We start from the raw sequence: 19386 nt of genomic DNA, 5'->3' as shown, positions 1-19386 counted from the left end.
CTGACCATTGCGTCGCTGCAAGAAAAACGGGGGGAAAAAAAAATCCCACTGCTTAACCATTCGCTTCTACAGGCTCAAATTTCGCACAGAGGTAGCAATTCCTTTCTGGTGAAAACGCCAAGCACACAAGGAGAGTTAGCGGTGCTGAGGAACTGCATGTTCGCGATTCTAGGAGGAGTGCAGCGTGCGGGGCAACGCATGCGAGGTCTTGTCGCAGACAGTTAACGTCTATCAGCTCCCACGTAATGTACCACGTAGGCAAAATTATGCACACATGAAAGAAGTTGGAGATCTGGTCTTCACAGAGTGTATGCAGTAACAGAACTGTAAGTGCTAATTAAACATCACTGGGCGCTGACACAAGCAAGCAAGAAATCAAACAGCCACCTCATGAAATCAAGAGAGTAAAAATGTTTATTCCTGACTTGTCTTCTCAGAATAAAATCTTAAAGCGCAAAGGCCTAATGATAAAACAGATGTTAGGACGCAGCTTTCAGTGTCACCAGAAACAGTGACGAGTATCACTGTATAGAAAAAAAAAAGCATGGACTTGCATGGGAATGTACACTATACAAGTAATACCTTTGCAAATGAAAGGCTTTGTTTCGTTTTTGATCCTTTTTAAACAAAAAAAATGACAAAGCATGCAAGTGAAGAAAGTTCTGGCACTACAATATAAATAGCTCACTCAAGCATCTCGAGTCCGTTAAGCAGTAGTGTGCATGTTACATAAGATGAATGCCTTCAACTGCCAGCAGCAATTACTCTCAATTACAAATGTTAATTCCTTTTGTGCAGATGTAACCTTACTAAATGTAGGCGAAAGCAACACCCTTGCTCTGCAGTGACAGCCATAATTTTTTTTCTCCACTTTTCTTTGCTAGTGTTGTCAAGAACTCAACACATTAAAAAAAAAAAAATAAGGTGAAAGGACTATTACAGCACTACATCTCATGGCAGCCTGGCAAGATGCCACAAACTAAGTCACCTTGTAGAAAACACTCTGCACAATCACACACGCAGGCCACAAAAATGGCATCACTCTTTCACCTGCTTCACATTCCATTGGGAGCAGGCAGCAACAAGGAAAAGAAAAACAACATACAATGACCGAAGCAACGGCTTACAAAGCCACAAAAGGTTTGGCAATGTTTCTATTTCAACATGAATAGCAGCATGTTAGATGGCTTAGCATTTCTAATCAATCACATCACACTTACTCCAACTGTGTACATATGTATATATATACAGGATGTCCCATGGAACACAAAGCAAGCTTCAAAAAACAACCTCATTTTACGTGGAGGAAGGTAAGATTTCTTATTAACGACGCCATGTCAGGCCTGAGAGTGCTCTTCAAGTGATTAAATAATGAGGATAGAACCGATTACAGAGCTAACATGATTTACTTCGAAACTTGCAACATGCTAAGAAGGGATGAACAGATGTCAAAACAAAGTGTGGCGTGTCATCAGCAGGAAATCTTATGCCTTCCCTTTAAGTACAATGAACAGCCGTAGTTCTAAAGCATGTTCAGTGTTACACAGGTCACCCTGCAGACTGAATGTATGGTACCAGCATCAGCACTCAGCCACAGGCACTAGGCACCTAGGTTACTGGCACAAAACTAGCACTAGGACACTAAGCGGTAGCAGCCACAGGTCTCCCTGTACAGCTACCTTGAAAAGGCAACAATAAAAAAAAATCAGCACTGCAGCAGCTCAGCTAACAATGTTGCTTGTTACGTGAGAAGTGCTAAAAAGAGAAGTGAGCCCAGCATAGAGGGCTACTTGTCACATAGCATGAACACAATGTTATCAGAACTGTCTTTGCTATGCAGCAGACCCACATGACTCACTGTCCAAGATCGCAAAACTTGTTAACCGGCAAAGCAGCAGATATACCAACCTCTCTTTTGAAGAAATTACAATATCTTGCTCTCTTTAACACCTCAGTCAATAAGGGAAGGCATGAGTGCAAGCAAAATCAGCTGGAGCACATCCCGCATACGAGCATGTACTTTTGTTGCGAGCGGTCTTCACAGTCTGGATCCTTGTCCCACTTACTCGTGCAAGTCAATACTCCTGTTACCAGCCAGCGAGCTTTCACAGGTGCTGGGAGCGTGACGAAGGTGCACGCATGCACGCACACACAAAGGACAACAATGAAATCCCTGAAAGCAGCCGTGTTCACCTGGAGGTGGAGCACTGCTCTCTCTCACAGGTGTGTCATGAAGAAGACGCACACTGCAGCAAAGACAAAACAAATGCCGGAGTCTGCTAAAGAAGGAAAAAAAGTAGGCGCCTGAGGCCATGGACAGAAAGTTCATTTCCACCGACAGAGCAAGAGATGCTCGGCACAGGGTCACAGCCATGGTGGTTAACCAGCAAAGCAGGGAGCGTGGGCTTGTTAGGCGATGGTTCTCATGTCATCAGGGATTGCTTGAGGAAGACGCCGTGTTCGAAGGGGAGCCTGGGGTGCTTCCGCTGCTGTTGCCCTGTGCTCTCTGGATATACAAGTTGAGAAGCTTCAACTGCATCAAGAGAGAAGGAAAAGAAAACAGGCCTTTAGTACTGATAACCAACAGGTTAACTGGACAGGTCAAATGTATCAGGGTCTGGGCTCCAACCATTCAAATGCTGCCCAATAGTTAGCCGTCACTCCATTAGTTTGGAAAAGCTTACCCTGTGTTTGAACGCACATAACACCAAGTTTTTTTTTCCCGACTTCACTGCTTTCAGAACGCACCTCGCGTTAAATTGGAACCAAGGTGGTAATATAACACACACTCAGCTACCACACGACTCGGGAGCTTCTAGAAGAAGCAACCTTTTGGTGACCCTTGGGCCGCGCAGCACACACAGGGAAATTGGAGGCAGGCAATGAATGTTGAAAGAAGCGGCGCGGGCCACTGAGAAAGAGCAGTCACTGAAAGAGTGGAGTGGAACAGGAGACAGAAAGAAGGGCGAACAGGCATAAGACATGGGACAGGCATAGCAGCAGTGGCGCGGTGATGATTGTGGTCGCTGCTGCATCAAAGGCTGCGTGAGTTACGTCATGCACAATTCTGAAGTGTTGCCTCTCAGATAATCTAGACATATCAGTTGCTTCAGTATTTCTGAGAGCCATCGCAGATTTTTTTCGAGCCCTCAGCATCTCGGCTGTACAGTCCAACCTCGTTATAACGAAGTCGCATTTTGCGCGGAAATTTGTTCGTTATATCCAATATTCGTTATAAAAGTATGCACTCAAATTCTCGCAGAAAAGGTCGCTAATAAGCCCAAGTAAAGAGTACTTTAAGATGGACAGCACAGGGTTGAAAAAATGCACTATTCTTGAATTTAACGCGTGGTATAAGCATATGAAACCTCGCCTTACATTTCGTACTGGAAAGCAAGAAAGAGCGAACTCACAAATCGGGATGCATGGCCAGGTGCAAAAACTGATTTATTGAAAAAACGACGTAATCTCCGTTTGGTGGCACTTCACACTATTTGATAGGTTACATTTCTCGACGAAATCAACACAGAGCAGCGCTTTCCCGATGTCAGCTGATTTGGCCACAGGTAGGTTCTCGAGGTACCCCCTCAACTTCCTGGCCATGTCAGCGGCCTCGGCGCTGCTGAGAGCTCGCACTTCGCCATCTTCACATGCATCGCTGTTTCTAGCATCATCTGCAGAAACCACCTGATCAGCAATTTCTTGGTCGGTCAGTTTGGGCGCCACAGCCAAGTTGTCATCTGCACAGATGAATTCCTCGAACGTAGCGTTCGGAACCGCCAGCTGACGCCATGTCGTCTCGCCGAAATTGTCCGCTTGCCTCCCAGTTGCATGCGGAAGCTTTCTGCCTACTTCTCGCAGTTCTCGGCGCCAACGGCTGCTTCTTCGCCAGACAAGACGTGGCAAACAATCCGATGGCGGTCATTAAATCGCTGCAGCCAGCCATTGCTTGCATGAAAGTCATTGTGGCCTCTGACGGAAGTGAGACTTCTCGCCTTCATTTGAAGGACGGCACCAGACACAGGCAGGTTACGTGCTATAACGTCCTTGAACCATGCAAACAAGGCATCTTCAACATCCTGTCTTGCTGTCATTCTTCACAGCGCCTGCAGAGTGGGCGTTTGCAATCTTTGCCTAGCGCTCAAGATAACCATCTCATCTAGATAGATAAGAGTGCTAGGCGCAACACCGAAGTCCGTGGCAATGAATTTTCCTTGCGCCCGCTGTCAACTGCCCTGAATATCTTTATCTTCGTTTCAAGCGAAACTGCTGTTTGTTAAGACGCGTTCCGCGACGGCGCCTACAGATTGAACTGCAGAGATAGCGCGCGCGGGTCGGAAATTGCGACGGCGGGGGTGGCCGGGGAGTGGGCGTCGGTTCGATCACGTGCCAGTCACGTGCTAGGCAGCCGTTGATGCTAGATTCATTCGCTCTCCCTAGATGGCGTCGCGTGCGGAAGCGCGGGCGATTCAAACACATTTTAGGTGCGCGCGCTTCAAAAGATCAAAATTTAGCGTGTTTTGAGATTTCTCCTACTTGTTTGCGCATTTTGAGCCCCGTGAATACAAAAACTGCTTCGCTACAACCGATACAGTGTCAAATTTTGAATTTTTCGTTTCGTTACACAGATAGAACTCCCTTAGAAATAAAGCATGTCCAACCAAACTTTTCTTTCACTTCGTTATATCCGATAATTCGTTGTATCCGTGTTTGTTATAACGAGGTTCGACTGTAGTTGGCTTGAACAGCCTGTGATTGTTATAATAGTAATACTTCTTTTTATTTTTTGTAAGTAACTCCCTAGGCAGACCTGAATCTTGTGTAGAGGCAGCTGTGAAGGCTTTACCATCATATAGCTCGACCTCCTATTTTGGCAAGCAAAAGAAAAAAAAAAGTTTATAGGTCACACAATGGGAGCTGTAAGCCATTAACACTCAAGTAAGGTGATTGGCACAGCACATCACATACATCGAAGCAGCAGCAGCGTGGCGACAGAGTCATCACTAGAGACAGCACACTGGAACACCAAGTGCAAATTCAATGCTATGTCCCGAGGAATGCTCATTAGAACACGTGAGACCTCAAAAGCCTTCACTATGTTGTATTCAAGTTTTGTAGACACTCAGTGCCTGCAGTGTTGCCGGTATTGTATGTTAACAGCAGTAATAATCTGCAGCTCCATGGAAAGCTTGCTGTTGCTACTGCATATGAAATGCTGCTTTCCTCAGTATTTGACACATTTTTCAGCTGCATCGAACTCTGCAAGAAGCCGCGCAATTTTTTGACAGCTTGCAAAAATGCTTCCAAGGATAATCACTTGAACATTCGGCAGGAATGACTCATTGCTCGGTTGGGCAACTGGGAGACTTTACAACAAGTCCTCTGAAGCACATGGTTGACATAGTGATAAGGTGGCGAGACTCTGCACTTATCTTTGCACTGGCCTTCTCCGAGATACTTTTCAGCCGCTCTCTTGACAAAGGGACGCGTGAAACCTTCGCACAGTAATGGTGGTACCAACTGTAGATAAAGCTCGAAGGTGGCTGAGGAATGTCTTGGCCACCATTCTATGAGGATCGGACATAGGAATTCAAATTTTCGAGCTAGTTCTTCTGTTCACGAACGTTCATAAAACTTTCAGTACAGTGCGGTTTTATCAGTCATGTTACATTCGTTGTCAGCTACATTCGGGTAACACAGTAGATGCTCCAAATGCAGAGAGACAGTCCGTTCTTAGCACAGAAAAAAACACCCCTGCATCAAGAGAGCCTAAAGCTGTGCCATACTGTGCAAAGGGTTAATTAATTTAGTTGATATTTAATAACAAAATCCAGGAAGAGAGGAGCTCTAAGCCTACCTTGCATCCCGTAAGGGAAGCCAAGTGTGGCCTCATCAATTCAGAGCCAACCACGCCATGCAGCGTCACCATGCAGAATACTGCCGCCTTCCGAACAGAACTTTCATTGTGATCGTACGCCTGTAATTGAGAGGAGAGAGGAACGAAAATGAACAAAAAGTATAAAAATGTGACAGAACAAAGTGAACAATACAGCTGAACCCAGTTACAACAAGCACGGATGTAATGGACAATCTGGAATAAGACATTTTTCACATACTAGGTTAGCCGCAGTCTCTCCCATTAAGCAGACCACTTTTGTAACAGATACCAGACATGGAACATTCAGTAATAAATGACATTAACTTTGAATTTTGACCACCACTCTCACCTGTAATGAGCATATTAACATAAATAGTGGGAGTTAACAAATCCGCAGGTACAACACCATCGCTCGCAAACTGTGTGCATGGTCGAAGGAGACAAAGGCGTAATCGGGGCATTACAACTTCAACTAATACAGAGTGGGTCGGCTACCTGCAAAAGAGCAGTGAAGGTCTCATTAAATTTAAGTACTGCATAAAAGGCCCCCAACTTACTGGCCACGGCATGGGCGTGAGCGTGCGGGCATTTGCCTGCACAAAGTATGGTGGGGCATGCAACGCATGAATCTTGCATGTTGTGCTGTGTAAACCAAGAAGCTCAATCAAAACTTTGAAAAAGTGCAGTCAGCCAGCAGTTTGCATGACCTGCATGTTGCGCTGCAACTAACAAGCAAGCCTATCCTAGTGCACCACAATCCTTGCTGCTGTGCTACGTAATATGATTTTGGTGCTGTACTGACTGCCGACTAATGCCGCCTCTGCTTCCAATTTAGTTGCTAGGCAGATTTATGGTGAATACCTTGGTGAATTCTAGGCGGAACATGAGGAGAGTTTATTCCCCAATGCAATGGGCGCAAACCTAGCGAGCACAACAGAAGATGTGAGACCACATGGGCCTCCAGTAGAAAGCGTGCAGTGTTCTAAGTGCAATGTTCAAACACTGAACTTCAACAAGCTGTAAAGTAACTTAATATTGCCTTAACTTTTCAAAGAAGTACTTCCTACATTGTTTCCTTGTACTGCATACAATCCATCCCCATGTTAGTAATAGTTTCCTCATCAGTGTTTTTTTTTATATGGGTTTTGCAAGCAAAGGAGTGAAAATGTCTAATATCTTGAAAACTAACTGACTTACCAGAAAAGTAATTACATGTTTGAAATCAGCATAAAAAAAACTGATTAAGGCTGAGCATCTTCATTGCATTTAATACAAAAATAAAGAAGTTCCTAGAACCCTGTCCCACTTTAATAATGACTATGCTGTCAACAATTTCAGCGTGATTAATCCAAAAATAATATGGGTAAAGAAAGGAAAGGTGGGGTTGAAGCAAGCAAAGACTTAGGTGCTTGGCGAATCCCAAAAAGCACTCCAAGGAGCCCCTTGGTTCCAAAGAACCCAGTTTGAGAACACCTGGTCTAGCTAACCGTGTCCAACACAAAAGGGTATAAGGTCACAACAATCTGACAACATAGCTACAAAAACAGATCAATGTTTTCAACAATTACCTTCAGCAAAACTGGCATCATCTGAGGCAGAAGCTCTACAATTATCCTTTTCGGATGCACCTCCACAAGCTGGAATGAGTAAAGCGGAACACACAAAATGGTGAGAAAAATTGACTAGCAGTTGTCTGCTCTTAGCACAAGTGATACAACTGACCAAACACATGGCGTTCTCAGCCCAACTGCCAAAAAGGTGTTGGCAGGCACAGTAGACAGACATCAGCACTGTAAAGACTCGCGCACAGAAGGCAACTACCACAGCTGTGGCGAAAGCTTTGCACACAAATACTTAGCACACAGGTAAACTGCCCTTGCTCAAGGAGCAACATGCCACTAAAAGGCTGCACAAATACGAACAAAAATTTCCCCCATTTTCCTGGCCTTTCACCTAGCATCCAGCATGGTACAGTGAAAGCTTGTTAATTCGACCCCCGTTAATTAGGAAAATCGGATAATTCGACGCGCACGCGAGGTCCCTACAATTACACATAGGTGTCTATGGGGCGAAACTCTCGTTAATTCGTACAAATTTTGCCGTGCATCAGTTAATTCGGCTTCACTCTGCAGCCTGCCAAGCCGGTGCGCCGAGAGCAAAACGAAAAAAAAAAAAAAAAAACACTCTACGAGCGGCGCTACTGTACGGCTGATAGGCCATCCGTATGGTCATCGTCATCAGCAGTGTGAGAGAGGGCGAGGGAAGCGAGGTTAGCGGCGGCCGAAGCAGCTGGTGTCTTTCATTGTGCTTTGTTGTGTTGCAGCAGTCGTGTTGGTGTCGTCCGCTTAACCCTATCGACAGCAAGTCTCGTTTTGGCGTGTGTCGTCGTTTCCACGAATCGCAGTTATTGAACCGTAAGGCAGCGCCTTTTTTGGTAATTGCGCACTTTGTGAGCGTGTTTACTGCGCTGCTTTCGAGTGGGTAGTGTGCAGTGCCTGCGCGCCTCGCCTTTGTGTCCTGTCAGCTGACTGAGGATGAAATAAACGAAGAAGTGACAGGCGCTGACAACAACGATTCGTCGGAAGATGACAATTGTGAGCAGTTTTCCTAAATGCCAAGTGCACGGTGAAAGAAGCCGCAGAAGACTTGTCCATTTGGGAGGACTTCTGTGAACAAATCCCTGACTGTGCATGTGCCGCGGAGCACCTGGCAGCTGTTAAGAGCTATTGTAGTCACTCAAATGTGCTTGAAAAAGCAGACGACAACAGATTTCTCTGCCAAATAAAGGTACGTCCTGTTGCGGCAAACATTGTTTTTTGTTCATTCGATATTTTGAAATTCGGATAATTCGACAATTTTCAGCGGCTGGTCCCGTCAGTGTCGAATTAACGAGCTTTTACTGTACATGATTAGAGTCTGGTTACTATTGGCTTGGCTCAGTGAAGAACTACCGTATCTACATGAGTAATTTGTGCCCTAGCAGAACTTGAGCACCCACAATTTATTACATGGATATATGTATCAGTATCACCAGTACCACCCTGATTGGCGCGTTGTTACTTAAGAAAAAAAAAAACGCACATCAAGTGTATGGGCCACACACAGAAAATTGTTCCTCGAATCTGGAAAAAAAAAAGTGCGGCCATTACATGCATTTATACGGTAGTTTCAGACCGGAATGGCTGTGAAGCGGGTAAAAGTTTCGTACTGCAAAAGTTAATGCCATTTTTCTGCGTGTAGTAACATGATAAAAACAGAAAAAGGTTGCAATGATGACAGTGACCGGAACAGTGCTGTGTGCATGATAAGAGCAGGCTTGGTGTGGCAATCAGGGACGAAGGGGGGCTTCAGCACTAAAAGTGGCACCTAATGCTAAACAGAAACTGGGCTCTTCATGCTGAAGAAAGCATAGGCGTGTGGACTTGTACCAAACTACATCGGTAAACTGCGGCATGGAATGCAGAGTAAGGGGCAACCATGAGGACAAGTTTAGGTGCTGATAACGTTGCAAGCTATTGATTTTCAGCATGGACTATTTTTCATTGAAAAGATAACTAAAAGCTGACGTTACATCTGATTCTGACCTAATGCCACATGCTTGTGTACTGCTTGTGTACATGCTTGTGTAATGCCACATGCTTGTGTACTGCTGCTTGGCTGCTAAGCCAGAAAACACATTCCCTGCAGGAACGACAGCAAATGAGTTCCTCAAACAGCATCCCATCATGACTCAATTTTAGACTGTGGAGCAGAAAATGGCATTAGTTGAACAAGACACTAAATTTAGTACTTTGTAACGGGGGGCCATATAATGGCAGCGACTGCGTGGTCACCCATGGGTGCGCATAGCTCAGTGCTTGCACTGGGAGTACGGGACTCACCCTGGACATGACCTTGATGGCAGCGATGACCACATCTTGATCGTCTGACTCCCCAATGAGCGAGTGCAGCAAGCGCATTGTCTGCTCGGGAGGCAGCGCGGCAGCAGCCTCCATGGAGCACATCTCAGCAGCACGGCACACCTGCGCACAGTGAGCACCCAACAAAACTGTGACACACCGACTACAATGTGTTGTCGGGCCAGTTGGTGCATTCTTTGACCTACCGAAAAGTGAACTGTGTGTACTGTTGGCATCAAATGAAATGCAAACAAGACAACTGAAATGGCAACAGCAGAACAGGATTTTAAATGAGCAAACCTGAACATTAGCATACTAAATTTTCACTTCGATGGCACGCAGACCACTGCGCAACTGTTAACCCTTTGAAGGTTTTTGCCGTATATGTACAGCGGCGGTTTTCTGTCCCGCAAGGTCTTTGCCGTACGGGTACGATCTTCCGTTTGAAATTTTGCGCCAAAAGAACAATGCGTGCTCACTGGGGGGGTGCTGCCACCTATTAGGACTTACAAGAAGTGTTTGAATTTTGTGCTGCCTTCTTACGGGGAGATAAGCAGAACTTATGTCTAGCTTTAGCGCGGCGGCACAGACTGCGGCAACACCCCCTTTTGTAGTTTTGGTTTCGCCGCGTGATCGCAACAGAGTCGCGCGAAATTTGAGTTTTCTTTTTGGCAGCACTACCTTGCAGGGGCTGCCGAAGTTGATTTCTATCTTTATTGGCGCTGCTCTTAGCTTGCTTATCACCGCTGCTCGCGAGGTGTTCTCATCCTCTGTGGCAACGCGCCTACGCGGTTTCGATTCCGCAGCGGGATCGCAACGGAGTCACGCGAAACGTGTTTTCTCTTTGTGGGAACTGTTTTGCAGAGGCGGCGAAAGTTGATTTCTATCTTTATTGGTGCTGCTCTTAGCTTGCTTATCACCGTTGCTATTCTATTCTATTGAACATTTTCCAGTTGTGAGTGATGCTGTCACCAAAGTACTGTTCCTAATTTTTTTTTACTATTTATTCTCGATTATATACGTTTTGTAGATTCAAGATCTGCAATAAAGTAATTTGACCACCTGGGAAAGTTTTCTTCAAAATAATTCGACCCTCAAAGGGTTAATGGAGTGTGCCTGTTATTTTCTTCCCCAGAAGGTGAAATTTATTGTTTCATGCGTTAGCGTAACAGTCATCTTGTTTGCATTTCATTTAGCACTAATGGTGCATGAAGACTGTCTCCTGTCGAGTCCTGCCTTGAGCACGTGTAATTTGAGCATATTTTTTCACAGCACAAAGGCCTGGCCTTGAGCACCGCATGGAGAGAGTGGCCAGCCGGTAGTGCTGAAGGCTTGCCACAATTAAAGTGGCAAGCTTTATTCTATCTATCAGCTAAGATGAACACAGCTACTTCAACTTTACATTGGATGTTATAACCTTAGCATGATATATAGTAAAGCCTTGTTAACTAGAACTTGTGTACCCTGAAATACCAGTTACGTCAACAGTTTCCTTGCTACGTAATGAACTCATTAGGAATCTTCGTTACAAAACTCGAATGTTTGAAATTTGGCCAGTGGTTTGAAAAAGCTGGCAGGTTATGCTCTGAACTGCACTGAAGCAATGAAGCTGCGCACGTAATGAAGTGATGGCACCATGCACCGCTGTGTTCAAGAACTACAGTGGTTCTCCAAACAAACCTCTCTCTCGGGTTGCTTCAGTGTTCCAAAGATCTTGATCAAGGTGAGCTCAGCATAGTTGTGGAAGTGCTGAGGCTGCCTCTTCAGCAACTCTGCCAGAGCTCGCAGGGCAGCCACTTTTACAGGGACCTGCAGAGAGCCCGAAAAGAAAGCCTGGATGCAGCATACAGCAGCATGTCCAGAGGTGAGTGACGCAGTCGCGCACTTTGAATGACAGACTGCTGGGCAAGTTGGTGCATGTTCTCAATGTGAAGGGCATGATGGAAACAACACAAGACATAAGACACCCTATTCACATTGCTAGCTGTTAATTTGAATGAGCAAGTCGCATTTACAGGCTTCAGAAATAACATCACCCCATAATTCTTCAAACAAAAAGAAAACAAACGGTAAAAGATGTGCAAAAGCTAGCTTTTCAAAGCATGGAGGCTGTGCATCCTCCAGAAATGCATGCTGTAGCTAAAAAAAAATGAGGGGTGGGGGGGGGGGGGGGAGGGGGGTGAAGTAGTGAAGTAGGATTACATGAACATAACATTTCAGACATTGGAGCGAATGCAGCCGAGAGGTAATTTTAATTTATTTTCATGAAGAGCAGTGAAATTTGCCATGCTTATGGGAAAGTCGACAAAATGCATAAATACAAAATTTCAAGGAAGTATCTTCAATAATTTTGACATTACAAATTTTTATATGCTTAACTAGCATACCAAACTTGAAGAAAGCCTGGCGAGACAACAAAATGTGTTAAAAGCCTGTGATCAGTCAAATTTTACCCAAAGGAATGGCTTCACACTGCAGCAGCTTTCGGAGCAGCCAAAAGCACATTCTGGCACAGAAAAGTAAATGTTTGGCATAGATATAGATATATGAAGCCAAGGAAAGCATAAATTTTTTTTTTTGCATGGTTGATAACCGGGATATTAGTAGTTAATTATTTGTCAAAGTGAGAGATAACTGAACACAAAGTGGCATAAAAAGACAACCACATACCACTGGAAAGATTCCCACCCATGATCTCCGCATCTCACGCAACGTGCGCTATAAATTGAGCTATAGAAGTTAGCTACAATTTGACACTGCCTTTGATATGAATGCATGACATTGGTTCTGCCATGATGCCTTCATCCTCTCCCCCACTTGTTTTTTTTTTGTTAGCTTAGGTGATGCTGACCTTCCATGCTTCGTTTGAAAAATTGACATTCGTGCACGTCCCGTACCATTTTTTTTCTTTTACTCTACCGCGGAAGTTACCATTTACCATAATGCGTGGTTGGGTTCCTGGCTTGCAGCAAGGAGTCACATAACCCTATTTGCGAAGTGCACAAATATGAGACTCGCTCGTTTTAATAAACAGCTGGTAGTGCGTGCTAGCGTGCCCTGTCTTGTATTTTTTTCCTTTGTGCCCTTCACACTGAAGACACGCTTCAGAATCAGAGCTGCACGTGCAATGTGCAAGATTGACTACTGCCATTTCAACTGCTAATTCCCAGCCATCTCATTTCCTGTTTCATTGGACCATGAATCAAATCATGAGAACTCCCAAAGCCTAAAAAACAGTGCTCATGGCAACGCAAAAAATTGTGTCCCTTTTCCAGTGTACAGCCGAGCAAATTCAAATAACAAATTAAAACCTGCACACAAATTCTATGCAAGCAGCCACAGCCACTGGGCACAGCTAGGTTCTTACCACTTGCTCCTCAAGGTTCTCCACGAGGCAACGCAGCACATTTCTGAAGTTCTCATCCCAGAGCTCTGGTGAGCCATCCTTGGTGAGGGGCATGAGCTCTGACAATGCTTGTTTGCGATGCTCCGTCCTAGAATGGCAACAGACATGTCAAAATTTTCCTGCCACTCCTTGACACCCTCGCAATGCTGTAAGATGTAGAAGTACACCATGCACCGATAGTAAAGCTGTAAAACTGAGGCAAATAATAGATGCCAACAGTGAGAACCTCGAGGTATTTTAATGAACCAACTTTTTGCTTTTCTTCACTTAATGAGGAGGCATACCTGCTGTTAGGGTTTTGAAGGATGGCAAAGATGTTGTTCAGGGTGTCTTGTTCTGAAAATAAAGTAATGAAAGTTTTTTCACATCAAGCATCACATGGAAAGGAATGGGCAGGCCAAAAGTAACAAAAGAAAATGCAACACTCAGCATGAATCTCAAGACAAAAAAAAAAGCACACGAATACACAAGTCTATTACCATTTTTGCCGACACCACCATCCAGAGACGTTCTCCTGATCCGATGAAGACCAGTCTCTCCATCCTGAAAAAATAAAGACCAATGCACACAAGCAAGAAATGTGTTATGAATATAGATAGAAAAAAAAAAAAAAATGACGCAACAGCACTTCAAGCTTGAAAAAGCCAGAAATGCAATCTCTCACAATAAAAAGAAGCTTAATGTAAAAAAAGAAAGCATCGAATCCTGCAGTGCCCTTTTGTGGGCTCAAGCTGGCTGATGATTATGACTGCAAATCCACGAGTGAAGTCTGTCTTTTAAGCAAACTAGTGTTCTCACTAGAGATATGCAAATATTAATTTTCAAATATGATTCAATTACGACTATGAGGAAAAAATGCTTTTGAACATCGAATATCTGCTCAGTATGAAAACAAATTCCACAGAAAAATAAACAGGCAAATGGTTTTTTTTTCTCAAAACAATGTCTGGTCTTTACAACCAAAATAAACGAAACTAGGCTGACTCTGCACCATAAATGAAGAAATATGACATGCACAAAAGCGTATACTGCTTGATCAGACACCAACACAGTATGCAACCGGTAATCTGGCCATGCAAAATGAGCAATGAAATGAAATCCATGAACTGATACATTACTGGCAAATAAACATAACATTCAGGTCAAATTAGGAGACATCAAAGGACAACAGAAAGGCCAGTATTATGCGAAGATTAAGTTTGAAGAAAATAATATGAATATGGACTGAATAATAAACATATTAGATTTGTATTTGAAGCTTCGAATATTTGCGCACCCCTAATTCTCACTCAGAGAAAACGAAAGGGTGCTTTGGATTGATTAGCAAAGAAGTTGCCATGAGAAGCTGACATGAGAAACCAAAAACACTGCTGCATTTCCTACGACGCAGTGCATGTCCATGAGATATGTGCCATGCGCCACCAACAACTGGGCACTGCAGGTGCACTCACGTATTCCCAGCTGGCCATGCGCTTGACAGGCGAAGCCTCGCGGCTGCCGGTCAGGCGCTGCTGCTGCCCATAGCTGCAGGGTTCCTCCCAGTTCTGAGGTGCCAGCCGCTGCCTCAGGCCTCCACTGCCCAGTGGTGGGAGCAGCAGCTCTGCACCCCTGCCGGAGGGGCTGGAGTCCAGGTCCATGCCAACCCCTCCCCGAACAGGGTCCAGCGCCAGCCGATGGATCTGGGCTGTGGTCCGGCGCAGCAGTGAGCTGTACACCTCGTCCGGGTTCATGTTCTCCGTGTTGTCCTCTTCCTCCTCCAGCGACCGCTGCAGTGGCGTGCTCGACCGGCTCCCGCTGCCTCTGCTTCCTCGGCTAAGGAACCACAAGAAGGCACACTCTTCAGGTCCCTTGCATAACAAACACGAAGACCAGTGATCCCCGGAGAGACCTTGGCCTCGCATCCCCAAGGCCAAAAACTACTGCTGGGGTGGCAGCGCAGTTTTCACATTTGCCTGTGCATTTGCCTATTTTGACACAACCTCTAACATCAATTCTTAAACTATGTCCAGAATTTCTCCTCTACCGAAACTGCCGAACCTTAAGAGTTAATAAATTCAAGTACAGATTCCTCTTAAAGCACACAACGTGATGATGGATTTTAATGCCACAAGGGCAGCTCTGGCCAAAGAGCGCCTTAGTACAAGGTGTTTATGACTATACATGGTGAGGTCAGAGATCCAATTTCCAAGCATTTCACCCCAGGTAAGCCGAGCATCAGACTATGGGAAAGCTAGTAAATGCCATCATTGGCGAGTACCTGGCAGCACTAGGGATCAAACCCCATGCCTTCCGTATGTGAGGTGAATGCTCAAACCGCTAGGCCACCCTGCTGCTGTTTGAAGTGCAACTTTTTTTGTCACGGCTCAACACCACAGTATTCTGAACAATGTTTGCTGCTAAGGAGCTAAAAATAAATGCACTGCAAACGCTAGCAAAACAAGCAAGTGCATCTGCCTAGATGGCCTCATGCAAGCAATTTCCTAGGCTCTGCTTACTTTGGTGCACAGCTGAGAGACGAGTGGAGAGACGATGTGATGGGGCTGGTTGTTCGCAGCTCACCGTCTTCGCTGCGTCCACGCATGGACGTCTGAATAAGGCCCATAGTGAGTGCCTGCGGACAAGGCAGTGAACGAAAGATAATGCAAAAGAAACACGCAGTAAGCCTGGCCCGAGTTTTATCCCAGACAAAGTAACCTTACAGGAGTACATGCCTACTGATGCAGGTTAGTGACAGTAATTACTCTCCGTACAGCTAGAGGCACAAAGGTGCAAGTGACACAGACATTCCACCCCTGCATCGGGAGTTATTTGTTGTAAAGGCACAACAATCATAAGCCTACGACAGTGTGATGGGAGCAGTTAAAAAAACAGAGTACCCCAATAGAATGCACACGAGTATGCTTGTGCATACCCTCACCCCCACGCACACATCAGTAGAAATGTTCAAGCAATGACTAAGAATGAGGCAATGTTCAGAGCTACTGCTCAAACTGAAAAAGAGCATTTGCAGTGAAGTGAAAAGCAATTCACCTGGGTCTCTGGGTCAAGCGTGCTGAGTAACCCGTGCATTTCTGCTGGCCTCAGTTTGAAAATGGACACGATCACTTCTTGGGAGTGCTGTGCAACACAAACATCAAGAATACAACTTTTACAATCATTTAGCAAAGGCACAGCAATAATCTTAAAACAAAGCAAGGTTCACACTGACACTGTTTAACACTCAAATACCGTTAACCTGTAAATAGCATTACTTTTGCTAGCTGCTGCATTTATGACATGCACATAATACAGTAATATGGGAACATGTGCCACAGGTTTCCATTCACTGCAAGCAACAAAAAAGTTAAAGAAACTACAGTGGAACCGCGATTATACGACGTTCAGGGGACCGCGCGAAACCGTCGTATAATCCGGGTGTCGTATAATCGAAAATCAAAGAATGCGGCCAGTGGCACTCGGCCTTGAGCCGAAAACTGTTGACCGGCTTCAAGCCCGCGGCAAGTACGCCAATCAGATTAAAAAAAGACAAAACCCAGCATTTGTTTGAAACAGATTTGCAAAAAAATCTTTATTACCGTTTAAAAAAATCGGTAATTTTTTTTTTGCACCTTTGCCCAACCTCGGCGCATCAACTTTCTTTCAAGAGCTGCCACGTCCGGCAGTAGGTCGCCAACATCGTCGCGCGCGCAAGCAAAGCGCCGGATGTTGTCGACGCTCTGCAACACGTCCGCGTAACTAGGAATGGGAGCGCAAACCTCTGCATCATTGTCCACTTCCTCTTCGTGGGAAGTTTTATCCTGGGCCACAAGCATCCATTACTTCCATTACAAAAAGCGCCGTGGACGCCGCTGTCCTCGCTTGGGCGAGCGCGGCCTCGCCCGCTTATCTATTTTTTCATCAGCGTCGGCTCCCGCAGACGCATCTGTTGCTGGGACGCGGCGTCTTATCTTTTCTCTTTATCTTTCCTCTGATCTTTTAACTCTCCTCGGCAGCGGTGGTGGTGGCTTGGCTCACGCCAGTAGGCGGGCCCGTGCGCTTTCCTTTTCATCCTTCTCTCAGTCGCAACAACAACACGCAGGCCGCGCCTCCTTGGGACTCCGACTGCACAGGCTCGACGAAAAAGAGAGCAAGTGCACTTGGCGGCCTCGGCAACGCTCTCTTCCCCGCAAAAACGGGGGTGCTTAGATTCACATGCAAAGTTTTTTTTTTTCAGAAATTTTTTTCCGAAAATAGGGGGGGCGCTTAGAATCGCGAAAATACGGTACATCCCGGCCTGCGTTTGCTCACGACCTTTTTTGACGGACCGTACGAGCCAGCCGTCGTACGAAGCAGGGTACTTCTAAAATTTGCGTCGTATAACCGAGGTTTTTAATGCATTGTCTCTATGGGGGTTTTGCCGGGACCGCACAAATTCGTCGTAAAATGCGGGTCGTCGTATGACCGGGGGACGAATAATCGAGGTTCCACTGTACACCACCAAATTTGGCCTCAACATCATATTCTGACCAGCTGGAAAAACATGAAGCATCACAGTATGGATACGGTGTCGAAACATACTCCTTTTTATGGTAAGGCACTCAGTGATTGAAAGCGGCATTTAGCGGCAGCCAAACTGACCCTTTTGAGTTCAGGGCTCTTATGATCACGAATCCACGAAGAGATTTTTGCAACCATGGCCTGTGTTTCTGGAGTGTTGACCAGCATATCCCCAGGGTCCATCGCTTGAAGCAGAGACATGAGATATCGCAGAATGGTAATCTTGACCTGCAGAAAGGTCAGAAGCAGACTCAGGCATGCTGAAGTACATACTCAGAGATGCATGTTAAAAAGGAATATACCAAATGTTTGAAAATACATGTACTACAGTCACAACCCCAGTTGATCACCCATCATGAATAACTATGTATGACAGTCACCCTTTCACATGATAGACAACTTCCATGCTCAGATTTGACAAAAATTTGCACATGCCGTAAACTATGAGATGCTTTACAAGTTCGTCCTTTCGACTGACAGACAAAGGTGTTGAAGGGCAATGCTAAGTTACCTTGTTTGAGACGTGTGGTCTGATAACACCATCAACTCTAGATACATGTGCACCTGTATTCCCCATAAAAAGAATCTGAGACACTGGATTTTCGCAAAGCTCAGGCGCATGGGGGTTAAGCTCACTATGCACTGAACAAGGAATTAAAAGGCGTTGCGTTACATTTGTAGCATTGTTTCAAATACAACAAAATCTCACTGGTACATAACTACTCATTTTTTTTTTCATGTTTCACCACTTTACATAAAGGCTCTGCAGAGAAACCACTATGGCGGGGTTCCTGTTGCTGCATTCCAGCTCAATTGTGTGGCCCAGGTTCAGCTCACTCTTGTTTGCACATGTTCAGTTGGTTATAGACCTATTATACGACCTGGACTTGTGGAAATTTCTTTTACTGCAGTAGCTTAAAAATCGCATTATCCGGGAATGCACGAACCGGAAGAAAAATCGTGCAACTACATAGGGCATTTTTATTGCCCACGATTTTGAGCATATGAACCGGGAAGATATCAATGAGGGCCAAGATAGCTACAAGTGACTGATGTTTGTTTACATTCATGCAAACATGTCCTAGTTTCTGCAGCACCCTGCTAATGTAACGAACAAGTAAAGGAAAACGCTCAATAGGAAGCATTGTTAGAAATGAACATATTCTTTTGAATTCAGCAAGGAGACACAACGAACAATGAAGAACAAAGGGAGCTGACCTTGATGTTTGGAGTTTGTGTTGGGTCAGTAATGTACCTCGCTACCGCTTGAAATTGGTCAGCATGAGGAAAACAGTCCCTGCAGAAAGTGAAGATAAAAGTATACAGACCACAAAAATGCTCAAATAAGATTGCATAATATAGCACAGCACAACAACACACTCGTGAGCAATTCATCCTTTCACACATCAGTTAGGCTGCTGTAAGTCTGCTCAGTCTTGCCCTGTCGTTGTCGCTCTGCAGACTTGCATCTTTGAGGAAGGCGATCACATTGACTCCATGGATGACATGATGCCCTAAACAAGTTGCAGAACTCCTAATACTGCCTCTCACATCATGACCCCAATGCACTGCACAATACAATTTAACTGTGTGGTAGCAGATGCTCAAAATACTGTCTGGGTCAGCAATGCAGTTACGGGCAATCCAGAACAACAGCAACAATAATA

The 19386-nt window shown here is 45.1% G+C and overlaps 1 protein-coding gene across 5 annotated transcripts in view; it reads right to left on the bottom strand.

Annotated features, from left to right (window-relative positions):
* Positions 1-396: 396 nt before the first annotated feature.
* LOC149324343 (CLIP-associating protein 1-B-like) overlaps positions 397-19386 on the bottom strand; it is a 48635-nt gene continuing 29645 nt past the window's right edge. For all 5 annotated transcript variants that reach the window (XM_089565608.1, XM_089565610.1, XM_089565609.1 and 2 more), the window contains 13 exons: positions 18938-19016; positions 17801-17947; positions 16214-16300; positions 15679-15794; positions 14635-14995; positions 13663-13726; positions 13468-13519; positions 13145-13271; positions 11458-11586; positions 9760-9900; positions 7447-7515; positions 5858-5977; positions 397-2533 (listed from right to left, as the gene is read on the bottom strand). In XM_089565608.1, the coding sequence (XP_089421734.1) occupies positions 2432-2533; positions 5858-5977; positions 7447-7515; positions 9760-9900; positions 11458-11586; positions 13145-13271; positions 13468-13519; positions 13663-13726; positions 14635-14995; positions 15679-15794; positions 16214-16300; positions 17801-17947; positions 18938-19016 (1594 nt within the window). In that variant the 3' untranslated portion in view covers positions 397-2431. The remainder of the gene's footprint in view (positions 2534-5857; positions 5978-7446; positions 7516-9759; positions 9901-11457; positions 11587-13144; positions 13272-13467; positions 13520-13662; positions 13727-14634; positions 14996-15678; positions 15795-16213; positions 16301-17800; positions 17948-18937; positions 19017-19386) is intronic.

The sequence above is a fragment of the Amblyomma mixtum genome, unplaced genomic scaffold, assembly GCF_055824585.1.
Source record: "Amblyomma mixtum isolate Tamu unplaced genomic scaffold, ASM5582458v1 scaffold_65, whole genome shotgun sequence".
Taxonomy (NCBI): Eukaryota; Metazoa; Arthropoda; class Arachnida; order Ixodida; family Ixodidae; genus Amblyomma; species Amblyomma mixtum.
This window is presented reverse-complemented; position numbering and strand designations above follow the sequence as displayed.